The sequence below is a fragment of the Cydia fagiglandana genome, chromosome 5 (genome assembly GCF_963556715.1).
Source record: "Cydia fagiglandana chromosome 5, ilCydFagi1.1, whole genome shotgun sequence".
Taxonomy (NCBI): Eukaryota; Metazoa; Arthropoda; class Insecta; order Lepidoptera; family Tortricidae; genus Cydia; species Cydia fagiglandana.
In genome coordinates, this window is record NC_085936.1 from 11,859,086 (window position 1) to 11,881,809 (window position 22,724).

The 22,724-nt window shown below is 38.6% G+C and overlaps 1 protein-coding gene across 1 annotated transcript; it reads right to left on the reverse strand.

Annotated features, from left to right (window-relative positions):
• Positions 1-2,895: 2,895 nt before the first annotated feature.
• LOC134664482 (aldehyde dehydrogenase 1A1-like) lies at positions 2,896-21,678 on the reverse strand. The gene is made up of 11 exons (XM_063521159.1): positions 21,574-21,678; positions 15,780-15,884; positions 14,059-14,326; positions 13,392-13,508; positions 12,556-12,743; positions 12,030-12,132; positions 6,917-7,101; positions 6,300-6,464; positions 5,909-6,066; positions 4,303-4,377; positions 2,896-3,034 (listed from the first exon to the last, which is right to left on the reverse strand). Exons 1-11 carry the CDS (start codon positions 21,598-21,600, stop codon positions 2,965-2,967), a joined length of 1,461 nt encoding a protein of 486 aa, XP_063377229.1. The 5' UTR covers positions 21,601-21,678; the 3' UTR covers positions 2,896-2,964.
• Between the last annotated feature and the right edge of the window lie 1,046 nt (positions 21,679-22,724).

A 22,724-nucleotide genomic window follows, 5' to 3' on the forward strand; every position in this document is an offset into this window, starting at 1 on the left:
AACCGCGCTATATTGCAGCTTGTACCTAGCGTATCTTCTTCTTCTTCTTCCTCGCGTTATCCCGGCATTTCGCCACAGCTCATGAGAGCCTGGGGTCCGCTTGACAACTAATCCCATGATTTGACGTAGGCACTAGTTTTTACGAAAGCGACTGCCATATCTGACCTTCCAACCCAGAGGGTAAACTAGGCCTTGTTAGTCCGGTTTCCTCACGATGTTTTTACTTCACCGAAAAGCGACTGGTAAAAATCAAATTATATTTCGTACATAAGTTCCGAAAAACTCATTGGTACGAGCCGGGGTTTGAACCCGCGACCTCCAGATTGCAAGTCGCACGCTCTCACCGCTAGGCCACCAGCGCTTATATTCACGAGAAAATTTCATTTCACTAACACGTAAGGGCCACTTGCACCATTCACTAACCCGGGGGTTAACCGGTTAAATCTGGAGTTACCATGGCTACCAGTACAATTTGACACCGGATTACCGGTTTAACCGGTTAACCCCGGGTTAGTGGGATGGTGCAAGTGGCGCTAAGAAGTGGTACTTTACAGGTTGCCTGTGGGATTTTTAAGAATATTTTTCTTACATTTCTGTTACAAATTGGCATTAAAAATTTAAACTATGTACAATCATTTCACTATAACAAAACGAATATTATCTTCAACATATTATAATATACACAAACACAAAGCTTGTTAAAATTAACAACGATATGGCCCAGTAAAAAAAAAATAACGTCATTGCACACCCGTTTATATATAAAATATCATGGTATTCGTGCACACCCACCATTCGAAACATATGATAGATCCGTGCGTGAAATATGTTATCGTAAATCAAATGAGGAAATGAGGACCGAGTGAGGAACGATCCCATTTCTATGCAATGAGGTATTCCCATTCAATGGAGACGCCATGCAAATTATTGGGGTGGACTTCACGAAACAGAATAGAATGGGGCTTTGCTCTACTAAAACAAAAGCCATAATTTGCACAAAATTTCTTAGAAAGTGAAAGTACTTACATACACTTGGAAAACATTAGGTACCTACTCGTACTAAACATTCTGCGGCAGTGTAATAAAAACGAAAAGTATTTAATAGTTTTTTTTTTACCATTAGAAGGAAGGTAGCGATCTTGACTGTCTTTTAATTGAAAAAACGCTTTTTAAAATCAGTAACGTATGAAAGCAGAAGAATATAAATGATGGTAGGTATTAGATTCATCACCGCTGACAACCGCTGGGGGAAACGTGTTCTTGAGTGGAGACCGCGACTCTGCAAACGTAGTGTAGGACGCCCTCCGACCAGGTAGGATGACGATCTGCGAAAGACTGCAGGCAGATGCTGGATGCGGCAAGCTGAAGACAGGGCGCTATGGCGCTCTTTAGGGGAGGGCTATGTCCAGCAGTGGACTACTATAGCCTGATGATGATGATGATGATGGTGATGATGATGATTAGATTCATAATTGTTACATACGAGTATTTGCCGGGACTTATATTTAAAACGTGTTTTTCAATAAAAAGACACATCAAGATTGTTTACCTTATTTCTAAAGGTCTCTGCCCACTACACCGTATCATACCATGACCGTGCTATGAACGTATCAGGCACGGAATGTAACGCGATACGGCCTACTATGCCCACTACACCCTGTCCACATTGTACATAACGGGTTTAGTGCCCGTAGTAACCGCGCATCATCCCCATAGCATCCGCCTATAATCCCCGTAGCATCCGCGTTTCATCCCCTTAGTACCCGCGTTTTATTCGCGAGAGCAATACTCGTCAGAAAGAGCCAGCGAATAGTTATCAGACTGGTAAGAGCGAGCAAGAAATATAGCAACGCGTTTATAACGGGCTTAGAACGGTCACCATATGCGGTTAAAACCCGTATGCCCACCGTTTCGCCGCCTGCATGCACCGTTTTGGCAACGTTGCGTGCCATGCACGGAGCGTTTCGGCACCGGCAAAATATCCTCGCCGACTATTTTTGCCGGTCCGTGCATGGCACGCGACGGGTATGGTCGGTGACGGAACGGGCTAGTGGGCATAGTCTCATACTTTTTCATACAAAGTATATTTTTTTGCCTGACACGTTCATAGCACGGTCATGATATGATACGGTGTAGTGGGCAGATACCTTAATGCTAAAAAAACGAACTATTAGGGAGATTCGCAAAAAGAAAACTTTCAATAGTATTTTCTCGATGCGTGTTGCAGATGACATATTTAAATGCAAGTTTTTGGGGATCCGCGCCTATAAGGAGAAACGGAACCCTTACACTTAGGTACTAGTATAAACAATAATAATCTTTGAAAAATATAAACACTAAACTACAATGGTTATTTGTTTTACAAGGGGGCAAAGTAGTTGTTTAACTGCTCGTACTAATATTGATACCCGAACAAACGAAAGATTCCAAAATTGGAATCTTGAGCGTTGCGAGGGTTTCAAAGCACGAGGGTTAAACAAAATTTGCCCCCGAGTGAAATACAAATTTTTTCTCCACGCCAACCTGAAGCAAATATTAATGTAAAATATCAAACATAACCAGACCAAATCAAATCCAAATGAATGGTATTAAATATTGATCATCCAAAATCATCATTTAAAAGTCAATTCTACCAGCAAACATAAGAAAACAACTCAAATTTTGCATTTGATTGCTTTGCCTCACATGTGAATAAAATGCAACTTTGCTATCAGTTTTTGAAGTGCAAAGTAAGCCTTTCCGAGCTGGTGTGGTGAAGACTAATCATCATCATCATCATCATCTCAGCCATAAGACGTCCACTGCTGAACATAGGCCTCCCCCTTGGACCTCCATACGTGCCGGTTGGAAGCGACCCGCACGCGGTGAAGACTAATAAACAATGAATATTATTATTAAATAATAAAATATCACTCGATCTTTATTGATGTAGCACCATGCAGGCAGGGCTGAATTAGTCGAATTCTAGAACTTTTTCGGCAGAGCCATATTCACCGTCTTAACCTCCAGATACGAGTTGACGCAGTCCATTCCCCTGAAATAAGAAAAAAAGTGCCATGTGGTTTACGGTCAACGTGTAATAGAGTCCGTCTAAGCTAACTTTGCAGCGATTTGAATAGAACAGAGTAAGGATTAAGGAAGTGTCATCAGAAACGATTTTATATTTCATAAAATTCAACATTGATGATGACATGGCCTCAGTTTGTTATTGCAATTGCAAATACAATGAAAAATGCAGAGTTATCTTGGTCCTACACTACACGTTTGAGGTGATTGATAATCTCACGGGATATCCCACGGGACAATTCGTCCCGTCTTCACATTGTCTTCAGATTGGCGCCGGAGATGGATGGGGATGATCGATTGCTCAAATTGATCAATTGCAATACAAAAGTCACAAATCATAGTTAAAGTTTGAAAAACGCACTTTATTGTCGAAACGCTCCTAACAAAATCGCAATACATCGTGACGTCACGATGTAATGTCGCTATTGCCAATTGCTTAGAACGGTTCCGATGTATGTAAAACAAGAAAATCGCGATCATGTCGATGAAATATTGCGTAAGTATAATGTGTATTGTTGCTGTACAATTTTTTTTTTTAATGTGAGGAATCAAATGGTACCTTATATTTTCCTTTTTCGATGTTTAAAAATACTTAAATTTCGAAACTAAAGTCTTACGTTTTTATTATGTATTTCCATATATTTCTTACGTTTCCAATTTATTGTGATAAATTGCTCATTTTGTATCTATTCAACTAGATTTATTTATAAAATTTAATTTCAATTCTACAACCCTATTAGGAAACTTAAATAGATCTATCTAGTCGCTAACATCACAGGTAACGTTGTTCCGCATACAAAAATGTTTGCCGTAAAAAAGGGAGGCCGAAAAAATATTACCTTAAAGAAAATTAGTTTACCCAAGGTCTTCACGACTCCGTCATTTGTCGTTCGTTTATTTGATTTCGAATTGTCACTGCCCCATTTAATTAGATAAAGGAAGCCGATGAGGCGTATTCAAATTTTAAAATCATGATACCAATATAATATAGATAGATATCGTGCTCTGATATTGATTATTTTCATTTAAAACGCCTGTTGGAAGACATACATAAATCAGCAGACACTTTGAAGTGAAGTTAAAGCAAGCGTAGATATGTACCATCGTCCTCATTTCATAAACCTATTTACCAAGCATGATAAATTATTAGTTTCGACACTTACTTACTTATACTTATTTACTATTTCAGTGTGAAAATGTTTGTGTGGTTTGTAATAAATAAAGTTCAAGACTTACTTTTCTCGACCAATCCCAGAATCTTTGAAGCCACCAAACGGAGATTGCGGGTTGAATGACAGATAGTGGTTAACCCTGTATTAATGAAAAATAGATATTATATTATAATAGATATTTATTTAATACAGGAAAGTATTCACATTCACCCGCGGTGCATTTTATCATTCATTGACGTAATGTGACGAAGGACTCCGTTTCAGTTTGGACAAAAATGCTTGCGTATCTCTGTCTGGATGTCTCTTTTAAGAATGACTCACACTAGACCAGGCCGGGGCCGGGCCGGAGCTTCCGGCGCTTCGTTTTCTATGGAACACGTGATCACCGATCGGCCGTCATAAAAAATGACATGTCGGACGCCACATGACATATATGGCTGGGGTGAGTCATCCTTTTACAAGTTTACATTTCTCAACTGATTCTCGTGTTTTCGATAGTTATAATTATGATTATTTTTTGTTGATTCATATTTTTCAATATGGTGGAACCATGGAAATATGAAAGATCAAAAGCACAATTACAGAAGTAGCTCTGTAGAGCCACAAGTTAAAGTTAGATAACAGAAAGCGCATGCAGGCTTCATTTCATGTACCGCTTGGGTGTTTGCCGAGCTTAAATACAAAACAATGAACATAGAGTAAACAAAATATCGCTCTATCTTGTTTGGTGTAGCACCAAGCAAAGCTCATTTAATAATATAAATAAATAATAGTTCTCTCTCATGCGCGAGAGGGCCGACTTTAATTACGTCCAATGTATGTACAATGTATTTCACCACTAACATAAATTAAAATACAATACAATTCGATAGGTAGTCTACTCAGTAGGAATGTAAGTTCTGGGGCCGATTTTTGAATTTCGATCGTTCAATTTCGTCATTCGAATATCGGTGGAACACGACGAAATGCTAATTTTTGAAATATGAGCGATAGAAATTGGGAATCTAGTGGTGTTGACCACTCGTTTTCAATTCTATTAGTAGAATTTAAATGCCTATAGTAGTGGAGATATTATTTAACGAAATACACGAAACCGAGCAGTCGAATTTCAAAAATCGGCCCCCTGACTGTTAGATAAAATATCTCACATGCGTACTGTATTAGGGCCCCCCCCACATCTGGCGTCTTTCGAGCGTCGGCGTCTGTCGGCGTCGGTCCAGGGCTATGGAAAATGACGTCGCTGCGCAGTTGCGTCGACGCTGCGTCGATGTTGCGTCGACGTCGGCCATAGAATTGTAGACACCGACGCTCGAAAGACGCCAGATGTGGGGGGGGGGGGGCTTAGATTATACCAGGATTAAACTGCCATTCTCATAAAAGTTGTAGCAATATTCAAATGAATGTAATGAAAGTAGTTCTCATCTTTTAATTAAGTTTTTTCTATCTGAAAATTGGTCCTATTTTCTCGCACTAGTGCGTAAAATAGCACTTTTCGTGCGTATGTCAAAAGTTTAAAGGGCATATGTACCTACCGTAAAATGTTGTACGATACACGAGCGAATAGGTAATTCGCATTTTATTCGAATTTTCCGAACTTGTATCGTAAATAACTATTTCACTAATAACGGGCAATTGCGGAAACATATACATAAAAATAAAGAAAAGCTTACCAAACGATTCCGGCTTCGACATGTTTACTGAACTGCAGAGCGTTGGTAACGCTGGTGGTGAAGATGCCGGCAGCGAGTCCATAACTGGTGTTGTTGGCGCGTTCTATCACCTCTTCTAGCGTATCGAACTTTAGGATGCTCTGCACAGGGCCGAAGATCTACAAGAAGGTTTTTTTCTGATGGCAACAATGAATTGCCATAGTAAATGTATGGTGAACTAGATCCTACTAAAAATATCTTACATCTCTGACTTATCTTGGTCTAATAAGCTATCTTACTTTGTAAAAGTAGTTTAACATCAGTTTAGTTCTTTTTTTTTGGTAAGATCATTTTTTTTTATAGTGGAGAAGGTTAAAAGAAAATTTATTAGGTACAAAATGTAAATAAAAACCTCATCTTTTGCGATCGTCATGTCATCCGTGACGTTACTGAATACGGCAGGCTGAATGTAAAAACCCCGGTTGCCAATCCGTTGACCGCCGATCAAAAGTTTTGCCCCCTCTTGTTGGCCCTTTTCAATGTAGCGAAGAACTTTATTCATCATCTCCTCGTCAATCTGTTGGTATAACAAAACAAAACGGAAAGACGTCAAAATTAATTAAAACAATTTCTTAAGTGAAACGTTTGGGGGTTTGGGGGAATCAACAAATATTTATAAGAAAAAATAAAACATTTGTAGGTAGTGTTGTAATTTGGTTGTAATACAACCAAATTGAAGATTAGGGGCAAAAATCTTTTATTAAGCTCACTTAATAAAAGTTTTTCACACACATAAACCCACAGATTTGTGATCTTTTCTGCGGACATTATACATTAAATAAACATGCAATCATTTTCTAGCTATACTCTTACTTATAGGCATGTTTAATTAAATCTTTATTATTTTAGTAAAATGTACCCACTTCGCTTACTATTTATATTTCCCACGGGAATGACGAAAGTTTATAACCCATTTAGTTTCTGAAAATGCCGCAAGGAGCGCATTAGTAGCTTATATACTCGTATCACCTGTGGTCCATGTTGTGTGGTTTGTTCTGCAGGATGTCCTATCTTAATGTTCTTTGCAAACTCGACTGCCTTTTCGACGAACTTATCGTAGATGGAAGACTGGACGTACAGACGTGAGGCGGCGATACACATTTGGCCCTGATTGCCAAAAACACCAAACGCTGCAGTGCGTACCGCTGATTCCACTATAATTTCAGAGTTTTGGTTTAGTAAATCACATATTGTAGCTACTTATCAAATGAAATTTACATTTCATTCTGTTCTTGGGGTTCTGGTTTGAGACAAAAAACTCTCGTAAAATCGTAGTTGAAAATGATAATTTATAAACAATACTAGACAAATACTTGATTGTCAACCACGGAAGAAAGAATGAGCGCGCCACTTATTTGTTTTGTGTTGTCAACCATGGAAGAATGAATGAGCGCGCCACTTCTTTGTTTTGTGTTGTCAACCACGGAAGAAAGAATGAGCGCGCCACTTCTTTGTTTTGTGTTGTCAACCACGGAAGAAAGAATGAGCGCGCCACTTCTTTGTTTTGTGTTGTCAACCACGGAAGAAAGAATGAGCGCGCCACTTCTTTGTTTTGTGTTGTCAACCACGGAAGAAAGAATGAGCGCGCCACTTCTTTGTTTTGTGTTGTCAACCTAAGTATAAATACAGATAGAAAAAAAAAGTTGTGAAAATTAATTAATAATTCTCGTTCCTCGAAAAACATAAAAGGCCAAGAAAGCAAAATCCCTCAACGAAATCTTATATTTAATTAGAAATAATTCTGTGAAATATAAACGCGATTTATGTTAATAAGATACTTACTTCTATAAATGCTGAGGTTTTTAAAATACTGAGCTGAGCATTAATTATTTTAACAGGTATACAATTGGACGTAGTTACGCGAAAACGTTCCAACCCACAAGTCACTCGAAAATGAGTTACCATAACCAGGGTACTATTTTTGACATATTACATCATGTGCACACAAAGATGCTAGTATTTTTAGGTTAGTTTCATCAATAAAATTTGACCCAAATGTTCCAACCCACCATTATACCAAGGACGTGTACTCAAAATAAAGTAAAAACATTACATGCATACTGAATCATATTGTTAAAAACTCTTAATAGAATAACATATCGTTATAATGTTCCACTTGTCTTGAAACATTATACTAAATTCATAAAATGCGCATTTAATTTTTTCTTAAATGATCCATGTAGGTTGGAACGTTTTTGCAAAATCTTTATACATTTTTTATTTCTGCAAAAATGTTCCATGTAATTTGAAACCTTTTAGATTAATCCATACTGTTTTTTTAAGCTGCGAAGACTGTTCTAAATAAATTGGAACATTTTATTATAATATATTATTGTCTAATTTTTTGCTATAAACGATCCACATATACTTGATCCATTTTTGCTATTAAATATGTTCGAGAGAAAAAAATTTTTTTTACCAAAATAAATAACTATGGTATATTTAAGTTTATGTATTTAGTCAAAACAATCAATGGACTATTTACAATAAAGGTGGCAACATTATTACTCTTTGCTCCCGTAAAATGACAGCACCAACGAAACGCACATGTGAAACGAAACGCCGCCGCGGACCTACCTGTCATTAAATGTCATGTAGCTGGTTTGTTAGCGCACACCGTTGTATGGGGACCTTGCACTTTGTGACTATGCGCTGAAACTTGGCACAGTTGATTCTTAGCTGGTCTTGAGCAGATACAGACCGGGGAGACATCGAGAGCCACCTCTCAATTAGTTTGGGGGGGGGGGGAAGTTCAACACTGCCGCGCTTCACTTGGAGCTGCATTTCTCTAAAACTATACCTATTAGGGCATGTAATATATTATTTTCGGATAAATTAAGGACAAGGAATCTATTTTTAGAACAAAAAATGCCCTTTCGAACAAAAAAGGGAGTAAAGTAGAAAAGACTAAATAACGTATTTTACATTTTTTTATAATTACAATTTTTTTTAAAAGAGTAGCAGGAATCTGAAAAAAAAATATGCCGGTGTGCCGCCGACACATTTATGAATATGGAATTCTTAGAGATTTTTGATTAAAATAACTCATTTTTAGTTACCTGTCAAATTCGATCTCGTCGAGATACCTATTAATCTCGATCTCGAAAGTGTGACTCTCGAGATCTCGAAACACCCAACCTCAAAAAAACAAAAAATTAAAAAATTATACCCAATCTCTATTAGGATATTTCGTGCGAGATTTCGAATCGCCAATCTTGTACCTAAAGAATTTTGTAAACCCATGACCATGCAAAAAATAAATTTCATATCAATTTCAATTTTGAAATATTAGAATCAAAAAGTTCAAAATAGATTTTATAGGTACATAACTTCAAAAATGTGTTCCCTCTCAACCCAAAACCCCTTGTCTCTCAGGATGATCTAGATATTTTCACACAAGACGGTTTATCGATAACTTCTCTCATCTCATCTCATCACTAGATTCTTCTTCCTCGCGTTATCCCGGCATTTCGCCACGGCTCATGAGAACCCTGGGGTCCACTTGACAACTAATCCCATGATTTGACGTAGGAACTAGTTTTTACGTAAGCGACTGCCATCTGACCTTCTAACCCAGAGGATAAACTAGGCCTTATTGGGATTAGTCCGGTTTCCTCACGATGTTTTCATTCACCGAAAAGAGATTGGTAAATATCAAATGATATTTCGTACATAAGTTCCGAAAAACTCATTGGTACGAGCCGGGGTTTGAACCCGCGACCTCCAGATTGCAAGTCGCACGCTCTCACCGCTAGGCCACCAGCGCTTCTTACATCACTAGATTATCGACATTAAATGTCGACGATTGCCCATCACTTTTCTGTCTGTGTACTTATTTAGAAACTTGACTCCGCCCTTAAAATTAGTGCGATTAGTACAACTGCAGCACAGGCGAAACATACTTACTTACTTACTTACTTACTGCCGTGGCGCAGTGACCCGAAGTGGATCTTGGCCTCTGACACTAAGGAACACCATGCTTCTCTGTCAAGCGCCGTTTCTGTCCAATCGACGGCACCGAGCTCGTTCAGATCTTTCACGACCTCATCGCTCCAGCGATACCTAGGACGCCCAACCGGTCGTCGACCCTCCGGACGGCCCGAGTACGCTCTCCAAACCGCTCGATCTTCACCCATACGGACCACGTGCCCGAGCCATCGGAGTCTTGAGGCTTTCGTTTCTCCGACTATATTGGGCTCGGCCACTAGATCTTCGATTTCCTGGTTCCTGCGTAGGTATCCTCCATGAGCCATCTTCTCCGCGAGTGGGTCCAAGTATCTTCTGGTAGATCCTCCGTTCAGCCACCAGCAGTGCGTATTCCTCTCTTTGTGTTAGGGTCCAGGCTTCGCATCCGTACATCAAGATCGGTCTGATTATAGTCTTGTATATACGGAGTTTCGTCTTTCTGGTCATTAGCCTGGACACCAACACTTTATGAAGAGCAGCTGTGCACCGGAACGCGTTCTGAATTCGGGTTTGGATCTCCTCTTCCCTCCGATTGCTGTCTGTGACGATACACCCAAGATATTTAAATTTCTCTACACCTTTGTAAGAGGTTTGTCCTATAGTGAGATCTTTCCTACGAATAGAGTTATTTCTGTATCGCTTCATATGAAGGTACTCAGTTTTCTCCCGACTAATTCGTAGGTCAACCTTCACTGCCTCTTCCTCAACAAGCAAAATGACGGTGAAAACGGGAGTCGGCCTAACAGACCAGTTTGATGTTGGTACGGGTCTCAAGCAAGGGGATGCGCTCTCTCCCATACTTTTCAACTTGGTGCTCGAATATGTCACCAAGAAAGTTATAGCCTCTGGTGGCGGAGTAGAGTTGAACGGTAGTCACCGAATTATTGGGTATGCAGACGACCTAGCCCTCCTGGGGGAAAACGAGGCGGATGTCCGTAGGGCTGCTCAGAGCCTAGAGGACAGGCGAAACATCCTGCGTAAAAATCTCAAAAATCGAGGTTTCGTACTCGACTGTTTCCTCCTCCAAAACTTAACCAATCAAACTTAAATAACCAAAAAGAAGAAAACAATGTTATATGCTTTAGGTCAATTTAAATTCATTACATACACTTAAATTCGTTTTGGAACGTTTATGCATAATTGCTATTTAACAAGTTTCATACAAAATTAAATTTAGCAAAAACGTTTCAAACTCGTTTTACCTATTTATATGCCCCTTGTATTATGTATTTACAAAAAATATGCATATCATTCAATAACCAGTTTGGCATTCCACAGTAAAACCAATAGTATTTGCCTGAAATAATTACAGGGAAAAAGTGTACCGCTAAAACACAAAATTGCGTTTATCTCAAAATGGGGTCGCTGTGGGTTGGAACGTTTTCGCGTAACTACGTCCAATTAAACAATTTGCTACAATGGTTTGTAATAAAGTAACGAATAGAAAAGTAGGTAATCTGTAAATCTGACTAAAATATCAATAAATAAAGTAATTTCAAAATTTGGCCAAATAAGCGAGTTTTCACATATTTTTTCCGAGAATCAAATAAATTTCGTTGTAGGTATCAAGTTTAACCATTAAAACAATTCGATGCCGTGTCGAATTATCTGACGCTGATGTTATGGATATATACTTCAAGAAACTTTATTAAATAGGTATATTTGTATGGTTTGTTTGTACATAAAAAATGTGTAGGCTTTTCAAAGCGTAGGCAACGCGCATGTAACGTCCATAGACTTTAGAATATACTTAAAGACACTTAAGAATATAAAGCTTGTTACGTACCCATGTGCATGTGCATGCATGTGGGTGCATTCATCAATTGTGAAAATCATAGTGAGGTAAAACAGAAACAGTAAAAAATAAAACTCTAACACTAACCTTGAGTATTGTACATATACCTAACTTGTTACTAACATCATACCTACATATATGGGACTTGTCCTGAAATAAATATAGTTGGTCAAGCAGATCTTGTCAGTAGAAAAAGGCGGCAAATTTGAAAAATGTATGCGCGAAGGGATGTAGTCTCATATAAAATTTGATTTTCGCGCCTTTTTCTACTGACAAGATTTCTTGACCATCTATATTATTTATTCATTCATAAATACGCACAATCCGCATCGGCCATTATGACGAGCGGGCTCTTTCCACCGAGCTCCAGAGTAACCCGCTTTAGATTGTTCGCTCCGGCCGCCGTCTGAATCAGCTTGCCAACCTGCGTAACAAGTTGAGGGGTCAGTGAGGCCAAGAGCTTGACCAAGTTCCTTGGGCGGTTTTAGAACGACCCGCGTTTTGTTAAACTAAGTTGTATTAGAAAGACATAGGTAATGGAACTTGGAACTACAGAAATAACCGCATTCAGTTCAATATTGATTTATAAAGTAAAAATAATAGTTTTTGTTGAACTAAGTTGTATTAGGAAGACAAAAATAGGTAGGCTTGGATGGAACTGACATAAATAGCCACATTAAAAATATTAATTTAGAAGGTAAAGTTAATAATAGGGTTTGCTTAGAAGATTTCTCAACGTTTTTCATTGTTATTAACCGAACAACCTAGCAAAATTTTAATAGGAGCCAGCCCACGCCATGGCATCAGAGGCACTCGAGCACCATGTTCAAGCTTGCAAGGTTGTTACCTCAACCGATCCAGTAAAAGAGATCTTAGCGACGTCTGGATGATGTGTGAGCGCGGCTCCGGCACTGGGGCCATAGCCGTTGACTACATTGACTACGCCTGAGGGCACACCAGCTTCTTTAAGCAGCGCAGCCAACGCCAAGGCCGTTAATGGTGTCTGCTCAGCCGGCTTCACGACTACCGTACAACCTTCAATGAAAAATAATGTAGGTGACATTAAAACATGTATAAATGTAGGTAGAGTCGAGGAGGGATCAGCGGCTCGGTAAAGGCCGGGTACAGTGGCTCACTCAACCTAATTTCAACAAGAGGCGATATTTGGGCGACTGAGCCACTGTTCGAGCTGAGCCACTGTTTCCGTCTGTCTCATTGTAAGCCCATTTACTTAATAAGTTACAGCTTTACTGCTGCAGTGTTGCTGGTGGCGCAGCAGCGGCGACGATACTGTCAATTTCCTTGATAAATTGCGTTGCTGTCGTTCCCGTATTGCTGTGGTGATTAGAACGTGTAACCTGAGGGCCTACCGCGAATCACGTTCGAAGTGTTGCCTCCCTGTCACACGTAGGTACGTAAGAATTTACCAGTGCGACATAGAGGCAACATTTCGAACGTGGTTCGCAATAGGCACTCTGTCACTTACGTCAATCACTGTCAATCACGGAGATTGGCAGTGATATCGGCCGTTTCCGGCTGCTGCAGTCGTAATTCAACTGCAAGTCTTTAGTGGTGTCATTGATATATAAATATTTTGTAACTGGCTTCAAAGTGCAGCTGAAACTATAATCGTCTCGTCCTTTTTTATAGTCAACGACTAGAAGTTTCAGATAAGAAACTTGCCTGCAGCTAAAGCGGTCACGAATTTGTTAATGAACATAAGCACAGGCACGTTCCAAGGTAGAATCAGCCCGCAAACGCCCACTGGTTGCTTCAATGTATACGCAAAGACGTCACCATCTGCAAAATATTTCGGTTTTAATATAAGCATTAGAAATAATACCTGTTTAGTTAGTGACAACAATTATACTCTGTATCATTAGGTATATAATTAAAAGTAAACAAAATATAACCTCAAATGGCTCCATATGCCAGTTGAGGGTAGATAAAAACATTGCATGATCAAATAATAAAGTGAGGTCGTTCAGTGACAGATTCAGGCGGTTTTGTAAAAAATCTTGTTAATGTAAATATTGTTTGTTTAAATGTTTACTTTTATTTAAATACCTACCCAAAGATACTGACTATAACATAACATAGATCCCTAGCTTTTGAACTTGCTGCTAGGCATTGGCCTCGCAAAAAAGTTACAAACTTTATAGAGCAATAAAATGCCTCTAGATCATGTGCTATATGATATATATCTGTATCTGTTTTTATCGCTCAAAGAACATAATAAACCGAAACTGCCGCTAGTTTTACAGTCACGAACAAAGATAAATAAGTAGCAACAGGTAGGTACATTAAACGAATAGTACGTAGAAGGTTCTGGTTAATCTGTGTAACTTACCAGCGGGGATGGTGTCTCCCTGAATTTTATCAGCCAGACTAGCGATATAGCGAATGGACTTTCCGCTTCCCTTGATAGCCCACAGGGCGAAGTTGATCAGCATGCCATTGTTGTACGACTCTAACTCAGCGAGGTAAAGTGCGTCGCGTTCAACTAGGTCCGCGAACCTGCAGAGTATTTCACCGCGAGCCGAGGCATCCAGGAGCCGCCATTCTGAATTGCGGTGGAAGGCAGCCTTAGCGGCGCTCACGGCTAAGTTGATGTCAGCCTGTAATGAAAAACTTGCATTTTAATAATATTTTAAATGAGTAGGTAGGTACAGTCGCCATCAGATATATCGGAGCGACCAAGGTGTTCACAAATATCTGTGTGAGCTGTGTCACCGTTACTGTTCGTCTCTACAACTGTGTGGGAGATACACATACAGCATAGTAATCTTCTTTTGCATTTTAAAATAGCTACAATTAATGCCATATTGTCCGCGAGGCCGTCGATATGCTATTTTATGCATCGAATAGTTAGTATAATAATTTCGGACAGCCAAGAGAATAATACCACCTTAAACTTTTTCAACGTTAAATATAAGTAGATACAAATTATTCAGAAAGTTGCTAGACGGATTTGCATTTAAGTCTTTGTACCTATTAACGAAAGTTTATTCAGGGACCAGGGCACGACTAATTTATGTTTAGGTACAATTCCTTATAAAATAAAATGTTTTTAGTAGGTAGATAATTTGAGGAATTAATCAATTTAGGTTAAATTTAGAATAAATACTGAATTAGTTTTTTTTTTTGAAATATCATATTTTTTTATTTTATAAAACCATAAACATAATTAAAAACAAACTTAGAATAAAATTAACCTAAAATTATAAAACTACCTAAAAAACTAAAACTAATACCTAAAAAAAATATATATAACATAATGTGGGTGATCTAGCCGAATATGTATATATTAGGCTAGATCACCCAGGTCCGAACCCTGAGGAAGGGTTCCCATAAGGCTGGCTGCGTTCCCCCTTTGGATGGCTATGCCGATCCGTTGGGCGAGGAACGAGCCAGCCCTACGATCCCTGAATTAGTTATTTTAAATTTTAAATTACGTTTCATGTCCGATCTCAAGTTTCTCAAATGCGCTAGTAAATATAGTTCTTATTCAGAGTTTTCAACGACAAAGCGCTGTTTGTTTTTGATTTTGTTAATACCGTTTATTTTCAATTTCCTAGCTATGCTTGAGACATAACTAAGTTGTTAATTAAGCCGGAATAGTAATTTTCCGCCCTCCGTTTGCTAGATGCTTGTTTCCAGAGATTACAAGTAAATAATATACTGTTTACCTTGTAAGAGTGGCTGAGAGTCGGATGCCTGTTACGCAGGACCGAAGTTTGTGGCGATCGATGGGGTAGGCCTATATTCAGCAGCGGACAGGTGGAGTTGATATACAAGCCGTTTTTTGAACAACTAGCCATAATAGTGCGAGGTGATTATATAAGCCATACTGAACAACTTTTTCTATGGGACCAACTCTGAAATCCCAAAAAATTTTTGGCCGTTTCATACATCTTGGTTGAGTGGATGTCGACGTTTTCTATGGGAAGGCCAATTTTTTTTGGGATTTCGGGGTTGGTCCCATAGAAAAAGTTGTTCAGTATGGCCTATATAATCACCTCGCACAATATCGCTAGTTGTCCAAAAAACGCCCTGTATAAGTATAGTTACCTTGTCACCCTCAGCAACACTTGCTATTACAGAGCCATCGTGAGGATTGAACGTGTCGAACCTCTTGCCGCTTTGAGAGTTGACCCACTCGTTGTTGATAAAAAGCTGGAATTTTTTTTTAGATTATACAGGATGGAAAGATAAGTCGGGCCCTGGAGGGAAACTACCTTAAATCCTTAAGCTGGCTCATTTTACTTAAAGGAGACATTCCTTTGTTTTTAAAAAGAAACAAAACTGCATTCAAAGTATTTTTCATTTTTAACCGACTTCCATTTCATAGAAGGAGGAGGTTCTGTATTCGGTTGTGGCTATTTTTTTTTTTCTATGTACGTTCACCGATTACTCCGACATCCGTAGTCCGATTTGAGTAATTCTTTTTTTGTTTGAAAGGAGCTGCCTCCGAGTTGGTCCCATTTTAATTTGGTTCTGTTCTGATGATGGGATCCATGAGGAATTGAGGGAACTCCTCAATTTTTAAAGGCACATGCATGGTGATTTGGGTGTTTTCTTAAGCAACTCGAGCATTTTCTCCCGAAAACCACCACTTTGATGAAGTAGACCTGATGATGATGATTGTTTTGATGATAATGATGATGATTTATTAAATGTAGTATGTTCAGCGATTACTCCGGCACCTGTAATCCGATTTAGGTAATTCTTTTTTTGTTTGGAAGGAGTTGCCTCCAAGGTGTTTCCGTATTATCTTTGGTTCTGGTCTGATGATGGAATCCATGAGGAATTGAGGGAACTCCTCAGTTTTTAAAGGCACGTGTAAAGTGATTTCGGTGTTTTCTAAAGTAACTCGAGCATTTGCTTCCGAACACCGCCAATTTGATGTAGTGCAAGTGTAGCCTTACCACGAGTTTGACATTGACATATTCGCTAAGTTAGCGATGCTAACGTCTTCGTAACTTACTTTTTATGCATCTCGCTCGCACTAATATGCCAGTACGAGCGAGATGCAAAGAAAGTAAGTTACACACACGCTAGCGAATAAATCAATGTCAAACTCTTGGTAAGCTGGTAAGGCTACTGATCGGGGGTTAGGGTTAGGAATTAAGGGGTCGGGGATTAAGGGGTCGGGTAATGGTGGTTGAAGGGGTGCTGGTTCAGGGCCGAGGGGTACATGGATCAGGGGTTGATACGCTATGAGGTTGAGTGATCGGGGGGTTTGAGGGATTGGGTCAGTGGCGGGGCGGAGGATGGATTTAGTGTAGTGACAGGAATTATAATTTCTCAGACGGACTCGAGAAAATTCCAGATTACATATTTATTAAAGTATATACACGAATTTAGTGTTAACCATGATGTTGTTTTTCATTCACGCGTCGCGCTATTAACAATGCGTTAAAACTAAAAATGGAAAAATAAAAACATTTTACAAAAAAAAGAAAACCGACTTCAAAAAGGATGAAATAAAATATTATCCTTTTTAAGTCTATGCGTTACCAACTGATATGTTTGAAGTCGGTGCCAAGCCAAGTAGTAAAGAATACCCGTCAAAAATAATCAGCTTTATGACTATAAATCCCATTAGAACTGTACCATTAGAACTATTATAAATGTGTAAGTAATTCTGTCTGCCTCTTTGTCGCCTTTTCATGGTTAAACAACTGAACCGCTTTAGGTGAAATTTGGCAAGAACGTAAATTCCTTGAATTGTTTTATATTTTGAAATGTAGTCCTCTGAATAAGGGACGGGAAATAACTTCAGTCCCAATCCCACGCTTGCGTGTCGACAAACATGATACGGACTGTGCCAAGGTTTGATCGTGTGTTCTGAGGTGTGTTCTTAGGTACAGTCGACGTCAAAGATATGTATTATACACTTTTGCACCTTACTCCTTTGTAATAAGACGAAAAGTGTAAACATATTTTTAACGTCGACTGTACCTACAGAAAGTACGTTCATTGTAAGGCAATCCAACGTACATCCTTATCGAATCGCACCAAAATCATGGTATGCTTCAAAAGTTGGCTTGGCACCGACTTCAAACATATCAGTTGGTAACGCATAGACTTAAAAAGGATAATATTTTATTTCATCCTTTTTGAAGTCGGTTTTCTTTTTTTTTGTAAAAAGTTTTTTTTCTTCAATTTGGCTTGTCTAAAAAAATCTTAAGTACTAAATATTAGATTTTATGGATATTTTGTACGATAGACGAGTGTAAGACCTAATGTTTCTTGGAGAAATGTTATCATTAACATTAACTGTATCGACTAGTAGAATAAAATTGCGAGTTTTTATTGTTTGGAATTTTTAGTCGGTTCGAGTCCCGGGCGAGGCAAGCGAGTTTTAGAAAATCTTTGAATGCAGTTTTGTTTCTTTTTAAAAATAAACTAATGTCTCCTTTAAGTAAAATGAGACAGCTTAAGGATTGAAGGTAGTTTACCTCCAGGGCCCGACTTATCTTTCCACTCTGTATAGTTAACGGTAAACTGTTTGGATGAAAAAGGTTCCGTTCTTGGCATATTTTGCTACGGTTCTCTAATAAAAAAAATTGAGATGAACATACTCGTAGTCCCTAAACTTAGTCTATATAGGTAGAGGGTAAAGTTGATGAGTTTGTTAGAAAAGATCATCTCAGATCACTTTGAACCATATTATATTTATGTTAATAATGAACACAAACATCTGTCTAAAATGATAGTATCGTGTAGGTATTACAATAAGTATTCTGTTCTAAAAATAATAAGCGGTAAGGCGTGCCACTTTCGAAATATAATGAGGAAACCAGACTAATCCCAATAACGCCTAGTTTCCCCTCTGAGTTGGAAGGTGAGATGGAGAGATGAGGTGAGAGCAGTTGCTTTCGTAAAACGAATTTAAATTAAACCGTTAAAGGAGGTATGTGCTCGTAGCTAATATCCGAATTGCTCCGGAATTTTGGCATAGGTATATAAGGATAAACGTGAATCTGATCTAAGGGCCCCCCCCACATCTGGCGTCTTTCGAGCGTCGGCGTCTACAATTCTATGGCCGACGTCGACGCAACGTCGACGCAGCGTCGACGCAACTGCGCAGCGACGTCATTTTCCATAGCGCTGGACCGACGCCGACAGACGCCGACGCTCGAAAGACGCCAGATGTGGGGGGGGGGCTAAGTTAGAACCAATAACGTTTTCGAGAAGATTCCTTTACACGAAATTGAAATCTAATTTTGGAATTCCTAAATATATTCAGAGTTTCAGAGGCCTTGTTTTCCACATTTCTTTGTTATTAGCATGATTAAGGGAAATAACACATTTATTACATTAAATAATACAATTTTAAACGTATTTAAAAACAGTTGTACGGTAGAAAGAAGAGAAATCTAATCTTCAAGGATGGGTATTCCACAGCCGTCTTCAGATCCAAATCTTTCTTCTCGTTCCTCTAACTCTTAGAGAGACCGCCTTGATGATTGATACATATTTGTATTTTGACTTTGATCCAGTTGATTATTTGTGAGTATGGTTTGGACCATTTTTCACGGAGCTTATTTAAGAGCCACAGCTAAATAATCGTGATTATTTAAATTTAATGAAAGATATTGAGAAAAGGGGGCCGCTACGTACTGTATTGTGTATTTAAGTACCTTTTGAATACATAAAACTAGCTTTTATGTTGCTGGTTTCGTCGATCTAGGAACTCAAAACAAAAACGGCCGTTTTAACTTTGGACGCATATATCTCTTTGTCTTTCGTCAAATTTAAATACTTAATCACGATTATTTAGCTGTGGCGCTAGTGTACACGTTGAAGGGCTCTTAAGAGATGTTCTTTTTATGAAGGATTCGTATTCCGTTCCGACAGCGCCATCACAGGAGACCACAAGGGGAGTGAATGAGGCTCTGATATCTTCTGCAGCCAGGTCGTATTTGCGATGTTTTTCGCGAGCGTGTATTTGGGCAATCGTGGGCCATGTGAGTAGACCATACGAGGCGGCTTCGGCATTTACAATGCGAACGTCAAAGAACGCCTTTCTCGCTGGCTCCCATACGCTTAATGATTAATGATTTTGTAAGTAATATTAGGTTGTTGTAATGAATGCAATCGGATAAGCCAGTTTAACATGGAATATTATTGGAAGCCAAAACTAGTCCATTTTTCAAACATGCAGCTCTCGGACCATAAGTATGATTTTCGTATCTAAATTATGTTCTTTTAGAGCTATACATATAATATTTTATTTTTTACTTTTATATACTTGTCCTGTGTGTACCTGTGTGTGTTTATTTTTTTACTTTCATATACATACCGGTCGTGTTTGGTACTTAAATACGCATAGGTACTTTAGCTTGTAGCAGCTGTTTTTTTAAATAGTTTTTCTACAAATTCAGACCAAAAATTAAGGTCAAGTGGTACTCAATAGTGTGCTCAAAGAACGAAGATCCGACAGAATTTAGGTAAGTTTAAGGGGTGGAAGATAGAATCCAGTTACGGTAGCATGGTCGCATTTTTATCGCTTGTCGCCATGCCTGTCACTTTCTAACAAGTAATGTAAGTGCGAAAGTGACGGCCATAGTGATAGGCGATAAAAATGGAACCATGCTGCGCCCGCTGGTTTATCTTTTATATATTACCTACCCTACAGGTACGTACCTACACATTTTCAGAAAAGTAAGTAAACACAACATTAGTAGAACAGGTGTTTTAATAGAAACAGCTGTTCAATTATATCGGCCACAAGAGAATGGGTCTCCGTCTCTATATATACAATAGTAATTTCTAATTAAAATTTTAAATTATTATGTAAGGTAAACGTACTGGTGCTTTGGATCAACTATGTAGGTCCTAGACAGACTGCTGCAATGAAATCAGTCATTAAAAAAAATCTCTTAAGAGAAAAGGAAACGGCCGCTTTTCTATACAAACTTAAGGGGCCCATTGATTAACAGGGGCCGATACCGTCCGGCGGACTGTTAGTCAGTGGGCCACTTTAGTCCCCATTTTTTAGGGTTCCGTACCCAAAGGGTAAAACGGGACCCTATTACTAAGACTTCGCTGTCCGTCCGTCCGTCCCTCTGTCACCAGGCTGTATCTCACGAACCGTGATAGCTAGACAGTTGAAATTTTCACAGATGATGTATTTCTGTTGCCACTATAACAACAAATACTAAAAACAGAATAAAATAAAGATTTAAATGGGGCTCCCATACAACAAACGTGATTTTTGACCAAAGTTAAGCAACGTCGGGAGTGGTCAGTACTTGGATGGGTGACCGTTTTTTTGCTTTTTTTTTTGTTTTTTTTTTTGCATTGTGGTACGGAACCCTTCGTGCGCGAGTCCGACTCGCACTTGCCCGGTTTTCTTTCTGGATATTGACATTATGAGAAAAAAGAAATATTTTTAAATAATATGATTACACTGAATTCCTAATGTGCATACAATAAATCATAAGAAAAATGAACTTGAAAAATTACTAAGGACATACCTATGTACCTATATCCATTGTTATAGGTACCTATACTTTTAGGTACCTATATATTTAAGAAATTTAATTTAGGTAGTTACAATAGGTACATGCTTCTCATTTAAGAAATGTCTACGAACGATGCTATTAAGCTTAGATAAATAGAAAACTGGAAAAATTACTGTCTTGGGTGAAACTTAAACTCACTGCCTCTGGATAAAAAATATGTACTTACATTCTTCTTTTCTTTTACTTGTGTAGGTAATATTGTACATATATGAAGTTTATAATATTTTCAGTTGTTTGCAATAGTTCATATAGGTAATATTTAGGTATTATAAATTTGTTATTAATTATATTTTCGGTTTTAACAAATTACGTAAGTATAATGGACTGACCTTAGTATATTTAATCTCCGGTGCCATCTTCAAAACAAAATGAATACACGCGCACGCGCCGGTATCTTGACAACAAATACTTTAACGGCAGCGCTCACGCGGAGCGATAGTATCAGCGATAACTAAGGAGCCGAGGGCCTACCGCGAAAATCGATGTTCGCAAATTGCGGGGATCTTTCTCTTTTACTCCAATGAACGCCTTCATAGTGAAAAAGAGAAAGATCCCCGCAATTTGCGAATTTCGCTTTTCGCGGTAGACCCTCCGACGTTCAATCGTAAGTAGTTTGCTGAACATAAGATTGCCGTGGTGAAGACGCTTAAACTATGCGGGTGATGCACAGTGGAGCGAATGGCAGTGGAACATTGAAATTGGACCGTAATATTTTTTAGGTTTTTTGGCGGTTCCGAAGCTAGAATGACAAAGTAAGATTAAAGTTGGAACCCTATTACCCTTATGATATCTCGTTCAAAAAGGTACTTCATACCGTACCCTTCATACTCATAGGTGGCTAAAGGGGCCCAATGATTAACAGTCCGCAGGACGGTATAGGTCTGTCAATTGTTCGGAACTGTAAAATTTTTGTTCTAACTGACAGGTCGATACCGTCCGAGGAACTGTTAATCTGTGGGCCCCTTTATATTAGGTACAAAGTTGAAAAAATATTAAGAAAATATTACAAGAAAACATGACTGAGTTTTTTATCCCTATCCATCACTATTTACTTGTAGTGTAGTATGTGCATTTTACGAGCAACAATTAGTTATTATAGAGTATGTATACTTGGTCAAGCAAATCTTGTCAGTAGAAAAGGGCGCGAAATTCAAATTTTCTATGAGACGATATCCCTTGACGCCTCCATTTTTCAAATTTGCCGCCTTTTTCTACTGACAAGATCTGCTTGACCATCTATATACTATACTATTTCATAAATAAGGTAGGTTAGAGTAGATATTTATACTTATGTCATACATTTTGGGACAAGAAAAGATTTCATTCATACTATATGGGCATTTTCACTTAAAACTATACTATTTACTTTTTTTAGATATCCGTCAACGTTTGGATAATTTCTACTCAAAATTACGAGGAATATCGATCTAAAAAGAAAAAAAATGTGTCCCAGAAATGTCAGTTTTGTAACGCATTTTCA

Excerpts from the sequence above, each read along its gene's own strand:
- LOC134664482 (XM_063521159.1), bottom strand. The coding sequence starts at position 21,600 with ATGGCACCGGAGATTAAATATACTAAG. Across the intron at positions 15,885-21,573 it reads CGGAGATTAAATATACTAAG|CTTTTTATCAACAACGAGTG; the intron begins GTCAGTCCATTA and ends AAAAAATTCCAG. Across the intron at positions 13,509-14,058 it reads GGGAGACACCATCCCCGCTG|ATGGTGACGTCTTTGCGTAT; the intron begins GTAAGTTACACA and ends AATATTTTGCAG.